We start from the raw sequence: 16,568 nt of genomic DNA, 5'->3' as shown, positions 1-16,568 counted from the left end.
AAAATTTTTGAAGAGTCTTGTTTTTGAGAATCTTCATTCCCAACTAGTTATTTAATGTTTTGTATTGATATACAGCTGGGGTAGTGGGGAGGATCTGACCCTTGAATTTGTGTTCTTTCATGTGTTTTCCTTTTCTCTCTCTCTCTCTCCCCCTCTCAGACCAGACAGTGTTTACTTAGTGCAGGCCTTCACAAGGTGTTTTGGAGCATGTGTGTACATGCGCCCCAGCATTGCCGCCTATGTCCGGGCATGCCATAATTACAATGTCGTACCTTTTTTTGGGTTCCCATCCCTCTTTCCCTCCATGCTTCTCTCCCCTCTCTCAGTCTATCGTTTCTCTCTCACCACACCAGTGCTCTGCTCACCTTTTTCTCCCCCTGTCCTCGCAGTACATGTGTCTGTGTGTGGTGTGTCCGCTGATGCACACCTCGATTGAACTCTGTGGTTAGGGTATGGTCCTGCATTGTCTTTACTTTTGCTGTGTTTGGACGTTTGACTGACTGAACATTTGACAAATGAGACTACAGCAGTAGAGGATGTACTACGTGAAGAAGAAGGTAAAGAATTTGTTTTATTTGCTCATTTGGTTATTTTATTAGTGTTTGCAACACAATGGCTACTTTAACGTGAAACTGCCATCAGTGTCAGTTATTTGACATGTGCTCAGTACAAGTAGCAGGGATGAATCTGGAAATATGTTCGAGCCTACATTATTAATTTAGATTATTTCATATTTTATATTAATACATGTTGGTTTTGTTTAATCTGAATCAACTGGTGTCATTGTGGTTGAATGTTGGACTCGCTGTTGTTCAAAGAAAGTCATGATTTGATGTTGATAAGCAGAAGGTTGACAGGTGGACTGCAGTTGGCTGCTTGTGTTGTCTGACTTTGCTGTGCTTTTGTTCACATAGTGTAACAGGGAGTCACAAAATAAGTTTTCCTTCCACAGCAGCTGTTGAGCTTGTGTGCAACTATACTATATGGACCTCACGGAAAACATTAACGTTGACAAGTGTGTCACCACACACACCCCGGTACATCAAATCTTCAAACACACCAGAGACAAAATGAGGGGAATTGCAGGCAATTAGGCAGTGTATGGATAACGCCTGTGTTTTACAAGTTACCTGACATAGCCCCAAGGCAGCTACTGTGGGGGTCACTCACTTACAATCATTCACTCACACAAACACAGAAGTTTGTGTCCCTGTGCTTGTGATGAATATCATTTTTTATGTATAAATCTCACAAAAATGTGTCTTGTGTCGATTATGGACACCTACCGAGACAGTTAAACGTGCACCCGCACCATCACACACACACACACACACACACACACACACACACACTACCCACAACTCTTCCTTCCCACTGTAATCCGACCTCCAAGCTCCTGTCTCTCTGGCACCTCTACCTGTGTCCTCCCTCCGTCTTTCTCCTCCCTCCCTCTTCGCCTCCCTCATTCTGTCCCCTTGTCTTTTCTCCCCAGTCCCAGTACAACTTGCTGAGCAGCAGCATGGAGAGCCTGGGGAGCCGTGCGACGTCCGCCAGCCCCTACAGCTCCGAAAACGCCTCTTCGTCGGCCGTGCCCACCCCCTCGCCCTATTCCCAGCCCAACTCCACCTTTGAGGGCCTGTCGCCTGCCCCGGCCATCCCCTCCAGCACCGACTACCCCGGGCCGCATGCCTTCCAGGTGTCCTTCCAGCAGTCCAGCACCGCCAAATCTGCCACATGGACTGTGAGTACACCCACTTTTGTGGCTTTGACGTGCAGTGTGTGTGTGTGTGTCCGTGCATGCAAGCATGTTTCTCTGACTTTTCCTTTCTTTCTGTCTAGCTCTCCGTCTTTCTAAAGAACTACCTTCCACACACATAAACATGCACACAAAGACACTAGTTCACACACACACTCACTCAAGCCAGCACATGTGCAGGCGTGCTGTGTGCAAACGAAAGTAGATTCAGTGATTCATTTTGTCCTCTGCCCACCTCTTTTAGTCAAATCTGTTATATGTGTGTGATGAATGGAACAAAAAAGTTTGATCTTTGGAAATATTTTGTCCTGTGTAGTTTACTATTCAATTCTAGTAATCAATACAATAACCATAATTTTTTTATGGTTTATGTACACTGAAGTAAGCCCAGGCATTGCATTATATTATGCTTCTCTATATCAATGCAATAATAATGTAATAACACAGAAATTTAGAAAAGATAGTTTGTTGTCATTGGCTGTTATTTTATAGCAGAATTTACTTGGTTACTAGTTTTAAACTTTTGAGACACACTTCATTGCATCCACGTGAAAGGAAGCTTGCAATGAAGACAATATAGCGCATATATATTATGAACAATACACACAATAAGCAAATAATTATCAGCAGTGATAGAAGTAGTAAGACTCAGAGGAACCTTAACATCAGGAATTTACATGATAATTTATGAAACCTATTGAACACAATACACTCACCTACATTGTGATGGTGGTGAGAGACAGGTGAAATTGGAGCTGTGTAATTTGTCATGACCCAATGAGAAGCCTCCTGCTGGAGAGGTGTCACCACCGACTGTCACACAGTTGACCTCCCTGAAACAAGAGAAAGAAGAGACAAACTGCACTTCCTTCACTGTGTGTGTGTTTGTGAGTGTCTGTGTGACAGGCCGAGGTTCTCCGCGGCTGTGTTTGCTGGAATTAACCATGCGTGGTGGGCTCATTTACTCAGCCCTCAGTGATGTAAGGAGATCTCCCTCTGGACATTAGATGCGGTGGTCTTTGACCTGTTGCTTTTCTTCCTCCATCTCTTCCTTCATCCGGTCTTAGCGCACACTCATGGTTGTCACCTCTGGCGCCTTAAGTTTCTCCCTCGTCCTCTCCTAAAATATGTCCATCATCGCCTTTGTCTCAGGAATTCTCCTGACTTAGATCTTTCTCACAGCCACACTGCATTCACAGAAACCAAGGAGAACATGGACAATGATTTCAGGTTGTTTGATCTGGGAAGTTAGAGCAATGAAATTAAATCCTAAAATATGGCAGAAACTGGTTTCAACCTGTTTGGTTTAATGTGATACGTAATACTCTGGTATTTAAATTAAACTACCTTATTCCCTCTGATGTCCCCATTGGGTTACAGTTTTGAATGTCCCTCATAACCTAATTGAGAAGCCTGGTAATCACCAATTACAGTTTGAATGTAAGAGAGCCTGCCAACAGATCTTCTCTCCTTAAAACAAAATAAACTATGTTTTATCAGTAATGTTTAGAAAATGACCCAAATTGTATAAAAAAAAAAAAAAGAGAGAGAAGAAAGTGGTGATTTTAACGAGCCTATTTAATTCAAGTCATTGTCGTTGTTACCACTCGAGTAGAAGAAAAGGAGTGTTTGACTGGCACACGACTTAAGCTATAGATGATGAGGCAGCAGAAAAATAGTTATGAGGAACCCTGTGATTATTCAGATGCCTCAGCTGCCATTAAACAGGAGGGATTAGAATGAGAGAGAGAGACTGAGTGTTTGCTCATAGCTTTTTGGAGTTTACTGTAATGCTTTGTTTTATCTTGCAGGGTTGATTATAAGATTGGCGAAGTATAAGAACATGTATTTAAGTGTTATTAGCTATGGAAAAACAAAATTTTTCATCTGTGACATGACACAGTATGATAATGTATGATCTTGTGCTGCATGAGACCATTGATCGCTTAATAGTAAGCTTTATAGGTGGTAAAAAGTACACCACAAGTTTTTGTTGTACCTACAGAATATGCCATTATTTCTGTAAAACAGTTTCTTGAAATGCATGCAAAAGAAAAAGTTATTTGGACTAAAAGTGACAACACACAGATGTTTATTCATATTTTACAGGGAACAACTGTTTGCCACTTCATTTGAGCTCTGTGGCAAAGTGCCTTTTGAGGGCTCAGATAATGTCGCCGAGCTGATTTTGAAGTGTTAGATTTGAAAAGAAGCGAGATTATGGTCAAGCTTTTCGCTAATGGAATGGGATTGCCCAAAAATAACACCAGGGTTGCATGAATATATGGGTGTGTATTTATGCCAAAATTCAGTAATAGGAGCAAGTTTGAACACGCTTGAAAAAAAGAGATGACTATGTGGACCAGACTGAGTCATGTTGTTTAAATGAAGTTAACAGTCTCTGGGTTTCTTGCTGATTCCTTGTGGCCTCAGGCAGTGGGGAATGCCAAATGCCATCGGGGCATATTGACTATAATCAGTCCCCTCTCCCCACACTTCTGCGTCCCTCTAAGAGCGGGTGGAGTGCTTTTCTCTGGGAGAATACTAGGAAGGTAGCTGCCTATTGCATCAAGCATGTCTCCCTCTATCTCTTAAATCTTCTCAACTGCATGATTGATGAAGAGAAGAGAAGAGAAGAGAAGAGAAGAGAAGAGAAGAGAAGAGAAGAGAAGAGAAGAGAAGAGAAGAGAAGAGACAATCCTTTTTTTCTCTCATAATTTTTCCACATAGAGTAAATCCATCCAAGCCTATTCTAGTCTGGTAATCCCCCGTTGTCTACTCAAGAGAGTCTGATAATAGCTCTGAAAGTCTCCTGGTCTCTTGCCACTTAAAGATGATTCCTTGGCTAGGATGGAGGCAAGCGTCACCGTGGCTGGAAATGAGATCTAACACCTCAACATTGTCAAATAAATAGGACCCTTTTCCATACACTCAGACTTTATTTTATGTGTGTGTGTGTGTGTGTGTGTGTGTGTGTGTGTGTGTGTGTGTGTGTGTGTGTGTGTGTGTGTGTGTGTGTGTGTGTGTGTGTGTGTGTGTGTGTGTGTGTGCGCACGTGTACAGTACAGTGGGAGGGGGTGTGATGCGCTGGGGATGCATGCTCGAGCATGCACTGCAAGGCGGCTTGTCAGAAGCTGCTCTTCCCAGCTATTAGCTTCTCTCCGTTAGGATACACGTCCTAACACGTCCTGCACAATGCATCCTTCCCCTCCTTTTCTCCATGCATCATCCACAGCCACACCACCGTTGGTCTTCCTGCCAAGCATCAACTCTGGAAAAAAAAACAGTCTATGACACATTTGGGTTCTCAGATGTGTTTTATCATTGACATCACACAGGAGAAATATATGAGTTTTCTCCTGATTATATGGCTGTGTGATAGAGATCAATTTGTACAGCAATACCAAGGCTTTTATAATCACCCAGTAGATGAAGTGCTTAAAGAAAACAACATTCAGAACTGATACCTGAACTAATTTGATCTCTTTACAACCGTGTACACTGTCCTATATCTACACTGTTCAGGAAACTTTATAGACTGGGATGCTTCTAATCCATGAAACTATTTGTTAAACATTTCCTCTTGTCTGTAGTGTGTCCCATGACACTCTGTAACACTGTGTATGCTATGTTGCCTAAAAGAGTGAACTTTTAAGATAACCATGCCTGCGCCAGTAATGCTAATTATTAAGTGTGCAGTGACACTCATTCATTGTGTAGCTCATCAACATTTTGTTATTAATAGTGCTCGAACTGTGAGTAAACTAGATGGCTTGAAATGAATGTCTTTCAGATCCTAAGTGGATCAGACGGTTTTCGTCACCCCCAAAACTTTTCTTTTGTGAAGAATAAAAGTGGATCAGAGTCCAATGAGACAAAAATATTACGTTTGAATTTCAATTACCCACACATGTAGCTGTTTCTCTGTTTCTCATAGTTTCATATGGAGACAAACAGTAATTACCAAAGAAAATGGGAGATTCTCGAGTTTTCTACAGTGATTTGAATCCAATATAATTACAGACTATATAGAAAGCCAGTTTAGACTGTACAGACATGTGCAGCATACTGTATGCCTGTGCTTGTGTGTGTGTGCATATGTATGTGCATAAACGTATTTGATATTTGTTAAGCGAATTTGCAGCGGGCATGCTGTTGCTTGTGTAAATGGATTGACAGTCTGGCAATTATCACCTTGTCTCTAGAAGCCTGTCTGGACCTGCCATCACTGGTCCACTGTGTAGAAACAAGGAAGGATGGATGGACGTATAGATGGATGAATGAATGGGATTGCAATAAACACTGACAACAAAATATTAAATTGGAGCTTTATGCAGTGATTTTGTAAAGCTATAATTACATTAGGGATTCAACTCTGGATGTTTCTGTCTTTTGTAGCTCAATGTCTATTGCATTTTTTTTGTTGTAAAACAAAAAAAGCTCCCAGAAAAGAAAGCATTCCAGCATGTGCATCATATGTATCACTATCTGCTATAGATTCAATGTATAATAGTTGGCAATGTATAAAACTTTGTTCATACCCTCAGAAAGAAAATCATATAATATTGTCAACAGATTTCACTGAAATGGGGAAAGTCAATTGGCCGAGGTTTATACTCTCACTATTTTAATATTTGTTTGCACACGTCCACATTTTATTAGAATAATCTAATCTTCATGTAATCCTTTTTTTGTTCTTCCGCTTGTAATTTACTTGTCTCACTCATGTTAAAGATTTTTTTCGGTTCACTGAGAAAGCAAATGATCTGATTTAATTGTGTTTGTCGTCTTGTCTGTACAAGAAGATACACATCAGATACTATAGTTCTTTTAGTAGGCTATTGCCTCACTTCTGACAGCAACACATGGAGCTGAACTCATGGAACTATGGACGTGTATGTGTGTGTGTGCATGTCGGGTGGTGGTGGTTGGGCGGGTTTCACTAATGCTGTGGAGACCTAAATGTGTTTACAGTCACATTATGGGGTTTTGTCTTCCTTATGTGGACAAAAAGCAAGTCCCAATAACATAAATATATATGTGTATGTATATACGGTTAAGGTAAGGGTTAGGTCTAGGCAAGTAGTAGTTATTGTAAAGGTGAGAGTAAGTTGCTCCCTATAAACTCTCTTTTCAACTGCTGAAGGAGTTCATGTTCTCTCTGTTGTGATCGAGTTTAAAACAAACCAGTGGATCAGTTTTCAAGATGCGATAGTTGCAGCATGAAAAGTCCCGAGGTCTACATAAGACTTCTGTCTGACTGTTCCATCTCGGAAAGATTATATATTCATGGTATTGACGGGCTGTTGAGACTTGTTAGGATAAGTTCAGTGGGAAAGGGTAATGTTGTGCACAGGTATTTCCATTGCCCTAAGGGGAGTGCTCATGGCTAAGAGAAATGTGTCTATTTGAGTTTGCAGTGTGTGTGTGTGTGTAGTAACGATGTCACAAAAATCCAAGCCCTTGTTGGTGTAGGAATGAATCTTCCACAGCTGTCATTGGGCCAGAAGCAAGTCTGTGTTGTCAGTCGAAATAAAAAAAAATTAAAAAAAAGTTGAATTTTTTTTTTAACTGACGTTTACAAATGGAAACATCATAAATGTTTTAAATCTTACTTCAAGTAGAGGGCGGGTGTTCAATGATTACGAATATGGAAGAATAATATTGCATGGGAGATGAATTTAGAAATAAAAGGGAAAAAAACAGAAAAAGATATGTTTAAAAAAGACGATGATAAAAGAAATAAAGAGGGAAAGCATGAAGTAACTTCTAGTTAAAGAGATATAGCAGCAATGTGGGCCAGGGGAATCACAAGAGACAGATTTGACATGTATGAAGCTCAAATAAATATTACATTTCCTATAATGCAACTTAAACAGCATCTTTCGTCTTCACAATGCCCACTTCTTTCGAATTCCTCATATCCAGTATATAATACAGATTTCTCAAACCTAAACCAAGATAACCTTGATGACATCATTAGGGTTCCAGGGTTTAAAAAGTAGCACTAGGTTTTTCCAGATCCACAGAAGAAATTATGCTGCTGTTTTCACAGTGTGAAGCTGTGGTCATCCTTGTGATGTAAACTGACCCTCAGTTGTAAAATTTGGGGGTGAGCACGTGTGTACATAACTGACACTCATGTTATGTATTTTCTAAAAAATCAATGACAAAAGAAAAGGATAATCAAGGAATAAAATAGTTTTTTTGTGTTCACACATTCACCATGTGGCATTTGATGAAATTGTTTTTATATAAAACTTGACAATGATACTTTAAAAGGGATTCTGGTGAAACAGGTTGAAGATGCAGACCATGTAACTGAGTGAGTTCCAGTGTGACCATTCATCAGTCTCTCTCTCATTCATTCTCTCCATATTTTCTGTTTCTCTGCTTTTTCTTTCTTCAGAAATTGAACTGCATGTACAGTATTTCAGCCATAGGGTGCGCTGTTGCATTTGTATTCAGGTCCATCACAGCAAGTCTACACAGGACAGAACAGACCTTCTCCTGGAGGGTCACAGTTGGATTTCAAAATGGAAGATTTTTAAAATTTTGTGATTGTGTTGGGGCATGTTAAGGCTGTTCTATTCCTTGTGATGTCTAGGATGCATCTGATTTGGCATTTACATAGATACAAGCACATGTGCATACATGCGCATGTGTAAATGCTGGTAAACTGAGGAATCAGTGAAGACTTGGCTTTAGCGCAGATCAGCATTTTTTCATTTAGCTTTAATGTAACGGGATGACTAACATGTGAGATTCCTGCATTAAACGTTTTTATTATTGCCCATTGATGTTTTATTTTTTGTCAGCTGGTACACATTTACACAGAGACACAATCATTTATTCCAATCTTTCCTTTTGAACTTTCACTTCTCCTCTGCCATCTGCAGCATCCCACATTACTACCCACAAACCTAGTCGGATGGATAATAATCATTTATGCATTCTAATAACACAGTAATTACCTTTACAGCACACACTAGAATTTACTGCTGACTGTTTTACAGTCCTTGTGTATTTTCCCTTTCCATTCATATGACACTATTTGTTCTTTTGTCATGATTTTATGTGGTAATTACAGTGTCCTGTTCTCACCCCACACTCTTTCACCATCATATTATCACCCAGTTCTTTATTTGTCCACCTTGTATTCAATCATTAAAGATATTCTTTTTGTCTGACATGATCGATGGCTTAATGGTTCAAATCATGTGTTATTTCATTTTGAAAACAATTCAAACTCCTGAAAAATAAATTTTGCCATGATCTCAGTGGTATTACAGACACTTTTTAATTCTTCCTTAGATTTATGCAGAATTACTTCTTAAGGACTTTTATATGAGACTGAGAAAACAGTCACTGCTATAGGTATTAATTGCTTGCTACCTAACGCAGATCTAAGTTTTTAGGTGTCCTAAAGTTTTCTGCAGTTGGGGGTGCAAATTTAAATTCAACACTTTTTGTTTTTGGGCAGTGCTGTAAAGTTGTTGCTGTAAAATGACTAATTGTGATGTTCCGAGATTTGCTTTTTCTCAAACTGAACTAAAATTGCCATTTAGAAGTTGAAATCACTTACTTGAATCGGCCATGTGTATGCTCTTTTTCAACGCAGTACTCTCCCTTGCTGAAGAAGCTCTACTGTCAGATTGCCAAAACATGTCCAATCCAGATCAAGCTGTCCTCCTCTCCTCCACATGGCAGCATCATCAAAGCCATGGCCGTCTACAAGAAGGCAGAACACGTCACGGAAGTGGTCAAACGGTGCCCCAACCACGAACTTGGACGAGAATTCAATGATGGTACTGATCATATTCTACTCAGACATTTTATGCTTTTTCCCCAAACATTTAAGTAAAAAAAATGTTTTCAAGAATTTGCGTTAAACATTTCATTAACAAGACTGTTCGGTGTCTGCTATGTTTGATGCTTTGATTTAAATCAACCAAGTGCATCCACACCTTTCTTTCATCATTGCTTCCTCAGGTCAAGCAGCCCCAACCAGTCACCTGATCCGAGTGGAGGGGAATAACCTCTCTCAGTATGTGGATGATCCTGTCACTGGTCGGCAGAGTGTCTTTGTGCCCTACGAGGCTCCACAGGTCAGTGGTTCATCAGGTGCTGGTTGGAAACACAATTCATTGTGTTAGTTACCCAAGGGACTGCACCCATGACTTTAAACATCAGAAATTATGGTCCACATTTAATGTAGAAACTATCGAGGTATTTAAAATATTCATGATGTACACTAGTGAGGTGAAACTTGCATTTCCATTATTAAATCAATACCAGTATAAAAGGAAGGTCAAGGTAATGTTAAATAAATGAGATGGTAAAAAGATGTGGATTGAGTAAATGTTGGGATATCGCGATTCCTGAAAGCTGTCAACAATATTTCGTACATTCAGTCAGAGAAAAGACACACAATTGATCAGTCAAGTTTTTCTCAAAGAAACAGTCAGTTTCAGTGAAGTCCTTCATAGTAGACTCAGCTATAAAATAAAGATGCCAGGCATGTCCAGACAAGCACAAGAGTCATCTTGTCTGTGATTGCACCTGAGGATGGTAATGAAAAGCAACATTTTCTCACCTCACATCAAAGTGCGCTGCAACACTTTCCTCTAGTGGTGAATTGGTGTATACAAAGAAATCACTTGAGCAATAAAAATCCTGAAATTCCTTGATAACTGTCAGATAGACTTAGCCAACAAGGCCTGAACTTCCTCGTTGTTTTGTGTTTCAGGTGGGGACTGAGTTTACCACCATACTGTATAATTTTATGTGCAACAGCAGCTGTGGGGGCGGAATGAACAGAAGGCCCATCCTCATCATCACCACGTTGGAGACCAGGGAGTATGTCAGCAATTCTTAAGTCATATACACATCAGTTCAAACAATGACATCTTTTGACTTTAACAAGTCATTTTCAGCTCTTTCACACTAACTTTATCTCAGTTCTTACTCATACTGTACAAATGCACACCTTTGTACATACAAGATAAAATTACCAACCTTCATTCAATGGGTGCTTTCTTCTTTACTACCATCCTTTAATGGTTCTAGCATTGGCCATGGGTTAAAGATCACCAGGTGCACACACTCCAGCTGTTTGGCTAGTATTGGAGGACAAGTCTGTTAGGAAAATCCAAATTAATTGGGCAGTGAAGCCCAATTAACCTTGAACAGATGTTCCATACAGATGTTAAGTTGTCTTAACAAGTCTGGATATTTTTCTTTCCCAATTCATCTCTGCAGCGGTCAAGTGTTGGGCAGAAGGTCATTTGAAGGTCGGATATGTGCATGTCCTGGCAGAGACCGCAAAGCTGATGAGGACCACTTTAGGGAACAACAGGCCCTGAATGACAGTGTGGTCAAAAATGGCAGTGCCAACAAGCGCAGTGAGTCGCAATAAACTGAATGAAACTTACACATTGCTGATTCATTTGAATACTTTATTGAATACATTTTAATTGTTGGTGTACTTTAACATCATTGTGAAATGTGTTAGAAACCTTTTTGATTGTGATTTTTGTCTCTGTTGTGTGCAGACTTTAAACAGTGTCCTTCAAATATTCCCAGTCCAAATATTAACATGAGGAAGAGGCGGCACGGAGAAGAAGAGATTTACTATATTCCTGTAAGTGCCTTCTACACTCTTATTTTTCACAAAATAGTCAAAGAAAAGAGATGATTTACACTTGTGCATGTATGTATCCTTTTAAACAGCCTTATTCAGACAAGTAGAAGTTTGTGGAAACATTTCTACTGACTATAAGACAGGCAAATGTTTTTTTGTTTTAAATACTGGAAAGAAATGGACAATTTTCAATGGACAGATTCACCAGTCATTACTCCCTACCTGTCTTAGGTCACTGTATGTGCTGTGTTTGTGTGTAGGTTCGTGGTCGGGACAACTTCGAGCTGCTGATGAAGATTAAAGACAGCTTGGAGCTGATGGAGCTGGTGCCACAGCCGCTAGTGGAGTCCTACCGACAACAGACACAGCAGCAGCTGCTGCAGAGACCGTGAGTTACTACATGTGGACAAATACACAGATACTTGGTTCTACACATACAGGACAGAAATTGTGACTGAAAAGCTCTGATCAATCCGTTCACATGAACACAAGCCAAGGCACATTAGAGAACTAACTGTTACTTTCCATTCTACAGTATGTGAATCACAATTATACATATAGCTGGGCTCAGACTACACAAATTCAGCCCGATTTTGACACAATTTAGTCATTTTGTGTGTGCCGGGCCCGAATATGAATGTTGGGAATGACAAACCGGCCTCGTAGTGTGATGTAAATAAAGAACATTGATGCAGCATCTGGGACACCACACGATACCCTGACGAAAAGTCTAGCGTGTCAGAGTTTGAAATATCCTACAAAGTTCCTTTAACATTGACCAATAAGATGACAGTGTTCTCTGGCATGCATTTGTAAACATGTCAAAAGGACTGTTAGTGACACACACAGTGCTTCTGTAGCTGCGATTGACAACTATTTCCCCCTCCTCCCTGATGATTGGTCCGTGTCATACTTGTAATGTTGCCAGACTCCCGACACAAACATGGCAAGAACTTTTGGCACTACGATATCCTAATCTGACACAGTTACTATCGTAAAAGACAAATATATCGTGTGGTCTGATCTCGGCTTAACCCTCATGAAAATCCAAATTTTGCATCTTGTTCATTTCATTAAACTGTGAGGTGTCCTTCACAGCATAAACTTCTAACTTCTGCCACATTCTTCTCTCTCATCTAGGAGCCATATAGCATCACCCTCTTCTTATTCTCCGCTGTCCAACATGAACAAGATGCATCCCCACGGAGGCTACAGCAAATCACCCTCAGTCAACCAGCTGGTGGGGCAGCAGCCCCAGCATCACCACACTGCCCCCCACTCCATAGCGCATATGGGTGAGTATCTGTGATTCAAACAAAATAGATGTGTTATGATGCCATTAGAGTACAGTTCTTTATACCAGTTTGCTGCTCATTATTTTATTGATCCCCTCTCTCTTATTCTGACAGGTTCAAACATGCTCAACCACAACCACATGCAGGCCAATGGTGAAATGAATGGTGGCCACAGCAGTCAGAATATAGTGTCAGCTTCCCACTGCAGCCCACCCCCTCCGTATAACCCTGACCCCAGCCTTGTCAGGTACCTCACCCTCCAATGACACTCCTTTATTCTCCTGTAAAAGGCCAGCAGACAATCAGATGCACTTGTTGGGTTAAATACAAACTAGTGGCATGTTGATGCCCAAACAGCCACTTTCCGTGGCCATGTTCACATATATTTTCACCATTGTGTTTTACAGACTATTATGGCTGCTTTTTAAAGGCTTGCAATTATACCACAAATCTCTAAGCACCCTTAGCTGGTGCCATAATGAAGGTCCACTGAGAATTGAAAGCATGGAAATAATGGCTATACATAATACAAAATAAACTAGTAAAAAAGAAGTAAGTAGAAAAGTTGTGCTGCAAAAATAAGTGATGTTTTAGTTAAAAAGGGAAGGTATGTTTTGGTTTTGTTTGTTTCCAAATTTTGGCCACATTAATAATTGTCCTGTCCTCTGTACTACACGGTAAAAAAGTGTTAAATTACATTTGGCTGCATAACAAAGACAACTGGTGTTCTTAGCTAAACTGTCTACTAGTTGCATATACTCAGTGTCCTAATCCGATGTGTTGATCAGCTCCCATTAAAAAACAAAACGCTATTCATGTCTTTCTACTCTACCAAGCTGCTCAAGAGCAGTAGACCTCCACTATAGCTGCCACCCAAAAAGCCCAAACTGTGCCATATACTTAAATCTAAAAATCCTTTACACTGTGTATACATCTATCCTGCAATGCACTACAGCTTTCTTCTTTCTTCAAAAGAAATGTACAAGTTCTATTTAATTTAACACTGTTGTTTTCTTATTTTATACATTTTTTTAAATAATGTGTCAATGCAGTCATCGGACTTGCTCACACAAATTTAACATTTTTGATACTACTGACTTTGTCCATCTTTTTGTTTTCTAGACTGTTATGTTAATTGCGCAGTTAAATTGTACAGTTAGCTTCTTTTTTCCAGTTACACTGTATGTTACCAAAAATTTAACATTTCATGTGTTTATAATAAAGGTTCTTCACCAAAGCAAGAATGGCTTTATGAATCATTGACATAAATGCATGTTTATGTTTCTACTTTGCATCTATGAAGATGTATAGTTTCTCTACAATTAAGGCTAGATGTGTTACTCAGCTCTGGAACATACTCTAACAGCTGGAGTACAAGACATTGACGTGTTACATGAAATAATGATGTGATTCAGTTCTGTCAAAAAAATAGCTGCTGCCAATGACATGAAGTTATTCTACTCAAGCACAATTGCACTTTTTATGTTTAAGTCCTTCTTTTAGGTGTGTCGCTGTGGTCTAAGCAGCCCTGCTTTTCTCCCCATACAGTTTTCTCACCAGTCTGGGCTGTCAGAACTTCATTGAGTACTTCACCTCCCAAGGCCTCCAGTCTGTCTACCACCTCCAAACTCTCTCCATGGAGGTAACAACTCTGCTCCTGCACCTACAATCACACAGTAGAAATAATAGTTATCATGATAAAATGTATGTGTATTAAGTTTCCTAAACAACAAAGACAAAGTGTAGAAGATGCAGTCACAAACAATAATATAATGAATTTAGTCTTAATAAAAATCACCTGTAGTGTTGGCCACTAATGATGATGTAGAGAAATGTTTTGATGAGCAGGCCCTACGTTTAACTTTCACTCCTATTGCTTTATGTTAGTTTTCTATCACGTTCTCACACTCCTCACATGTCTAACTGTGGCTTCACCAGGATTTAGGAGCGCTGAAGATACCGGAGCATTCCCGCCTTGCCATCTGGCAAGGTCTGCAGGACATGAAACAAGGAGCTTCCCTCCAACTGCCCACCTCCAATCATCACCATGACTACCATGGCCAGCAGCTGCTTCGCTCCAGCAGCAACATGGCTGCCTCTGCAATGGCGGCCATCGGGGCGGCTGGTGGCGAGCTGCAACGCCAGCGCGTCATGGAGGCTGTGCACTTTCGTGTCCGCCACACCATCACTCTCCCCAACAGGTCCGGTGTTGTTGAGGCGGCCGGAATGACAGCAGCTGCGGATGAGTGGGCTGACTTTGGGTTCGACATGCCTGACTGCAAGGTGTCACGTAGCAAGCAGTCCATCAAGGAGGAATTCATGGAAAGTGATGTTCACTGAGGCCGAAAAGAATCTTAGGACTGCTTTCCCGAAATGATTATCAGCATCAGCCTATAACAGAGTAAACCGATGTGGATGGGGTCTGTAATTGTGCTCTTAGGTTTTGCTTTCAGTGCTTTTACAGAAAATCCACTTTCATTTTGAATGTGGAACATTTCCAGCGTGTTAATGCACTCTCCTGAGCAGTTTTGTGCTTAAACAATTGGCACCAATTATGTTTCAAGTCTACATAGCAAATACCACTGTGACAATAGCATTGTCAAGGCAGTGCTTAATACACATTGTCTGGACTATACTTTTTGGGACTCTGATAAGTGCAGATAAATGTTGCCTGAGTGCACTGTGCAATAATACATGACACATTTTTCTTTTACAGCATTCATGATAATATTCAAAATCCCACAAATGTCCAAATAGGCAAATCACCACCACCAAGTTTGCTAATTTCAGTTTTGTGTTTAGATTAAAAAAATAAAAGGGGTTGTCAGATGATTTATTTATTTTTCTTTTAGTTTTTGCTCACTTGTAAAAATGTAAATACTGTACTTTGTAAATGTTTTGGACTAGATGTGGTTGAAAACGAGTATTTAGACTTAAATTGATGTATCTCCTGTTTGAACCAAATGTATAGAATTGAGTAGTAAATCCAATTCATAGCAACGGGAACACAGTCATGTGCATTTTTAATGGCAATGATGATGTGATGACCTTTAGTTCAGTATGCTTTAATCATCTCACTGTCAACAATTGTTAGATGGGCTTTGGCGTTAATAATCTGCATGTCAACACGTATTATAAAAAATTAGGCATTGCTTCTACCTTTTATCAAGTCGTAAATATGGTGTTATTATTGTATAGAAACACTGGGAAACTGTTGAGAAACACAATATCAGTAACAGTATTATAACTAATAGCAGGGACGTAATAACATGTGTGTATAATGAATTAAAAATAGTTTCCCTGTTTATTAAGACACTGGACATGACAGTAGCAATTTTGTCCTTCTCTGTGTATTCTGAAAAACCTTGCAGGGCAAGGTCCTCATACACAGATTATAGCTGACTTTGTACTGTATATTCACGGCACTTGTTTGTAGGTATTTATTAGCGACATTCCAGTTTTGTTTCAACATTTCCATCCAGCATGAATAATCATTTCAGTATGGTGTCAAATTTGTTTGTTTTAAGGACTTTGTACCATGACAAAGATTTCGCCTGACTTGCAGCCATTTTTTTTAAGGCCCTCTCACTTACAATGAAATATACTTTCAACCACTAACCACCAACAGGTCTGAGAAAGAGCACTTTAAAAGTGAAATAATTTAGAATTATCAGTATTATGCATTGCCACAGTGTAAATAAAATAACTGCTTTGTTTTAATATTCCCGGTAAGTTTTTTTTTGTTTTAAGTTTTGTAAAGATTATTAAGACGTGTACCTGTGTTTTGCTGTTCATCGTGTTAATTTGTTGAGGTTGTTCAGTGTTTTATGTCAAAATCGTGGATTGAATGGATTCAAATATTTGCCTTCCTTAA

At 39.8% G+C, this 16,568-nt stretch overlaps 1 protein-coding gene across 1 annotated transcript in view; it reads left to right on the top strand.

Annotated features, from left to right (window-relative positions):
* tp73 (tumor protein p73) overlaps positions 1-16,568 on the top strand; it is a 26,645-nt gene extending 10,077 nt beyond the window's left edge. Inside the window, exons 4-14 of the mRNA XM_069140205.1 lie at positions 1,493-1,741; positions 9,378-9,564; positions 9,749-9,864; positions 10,506-10,615; positions 11,018-11,160; positions 11,311-11,399; positions 11,660-11,787; positions 12,540-12,694; positions 12,809-12,941; positions 14,243-14,336; positions 14,633-16,568. Of these exons, the coding sequence (XP_068996306.1) occupies positions 1,493-1,741; positions 9,378-9,564; positions 9,749-9,864; positions 10,506-10,615; positions 11,018-11,160; positions 11,311-11,399; positions 11,660-11,787; positions 12,540-12,694; positions 12,809-12,941; positions 14,243-14,336; positions 14,633-15,034 (1,806 nt within the window). The 3' untranslated portion in view covers positions 15,035-16,568. The remainder of the gene's footprint in view (positions 1-1,492; positions 1,742-9,377; positions 9,565-9,748; positions 9,865-10,505; positions 10,616-11,017; positions 11,161-11,310; positions 11,400-11,659; positions 11,788-12,539; positions 12,695-12,808; positions 12,942-14,242; positions 14,337-14,632) is intronic.

Source organism: Embiotoca jacksoni, unplaced genomic scaffold (genome assembly GCF_022577435.1).
Source record: "Embiotoca jacksoni isolate LCO1_2020_lvr unplaced genomic scaffold, fEmbJac1.0.p SCAF_9, whole genome shotgun sequence".
NCBI lineage: Eukaryota > Metazoa > Chordata > Actinopteri > Embiotocidae > Embiotoca > Embiotoca jacksoni.
This window is presented reverse-complemented; position numbering and strand designations above follow the sequence as displayed.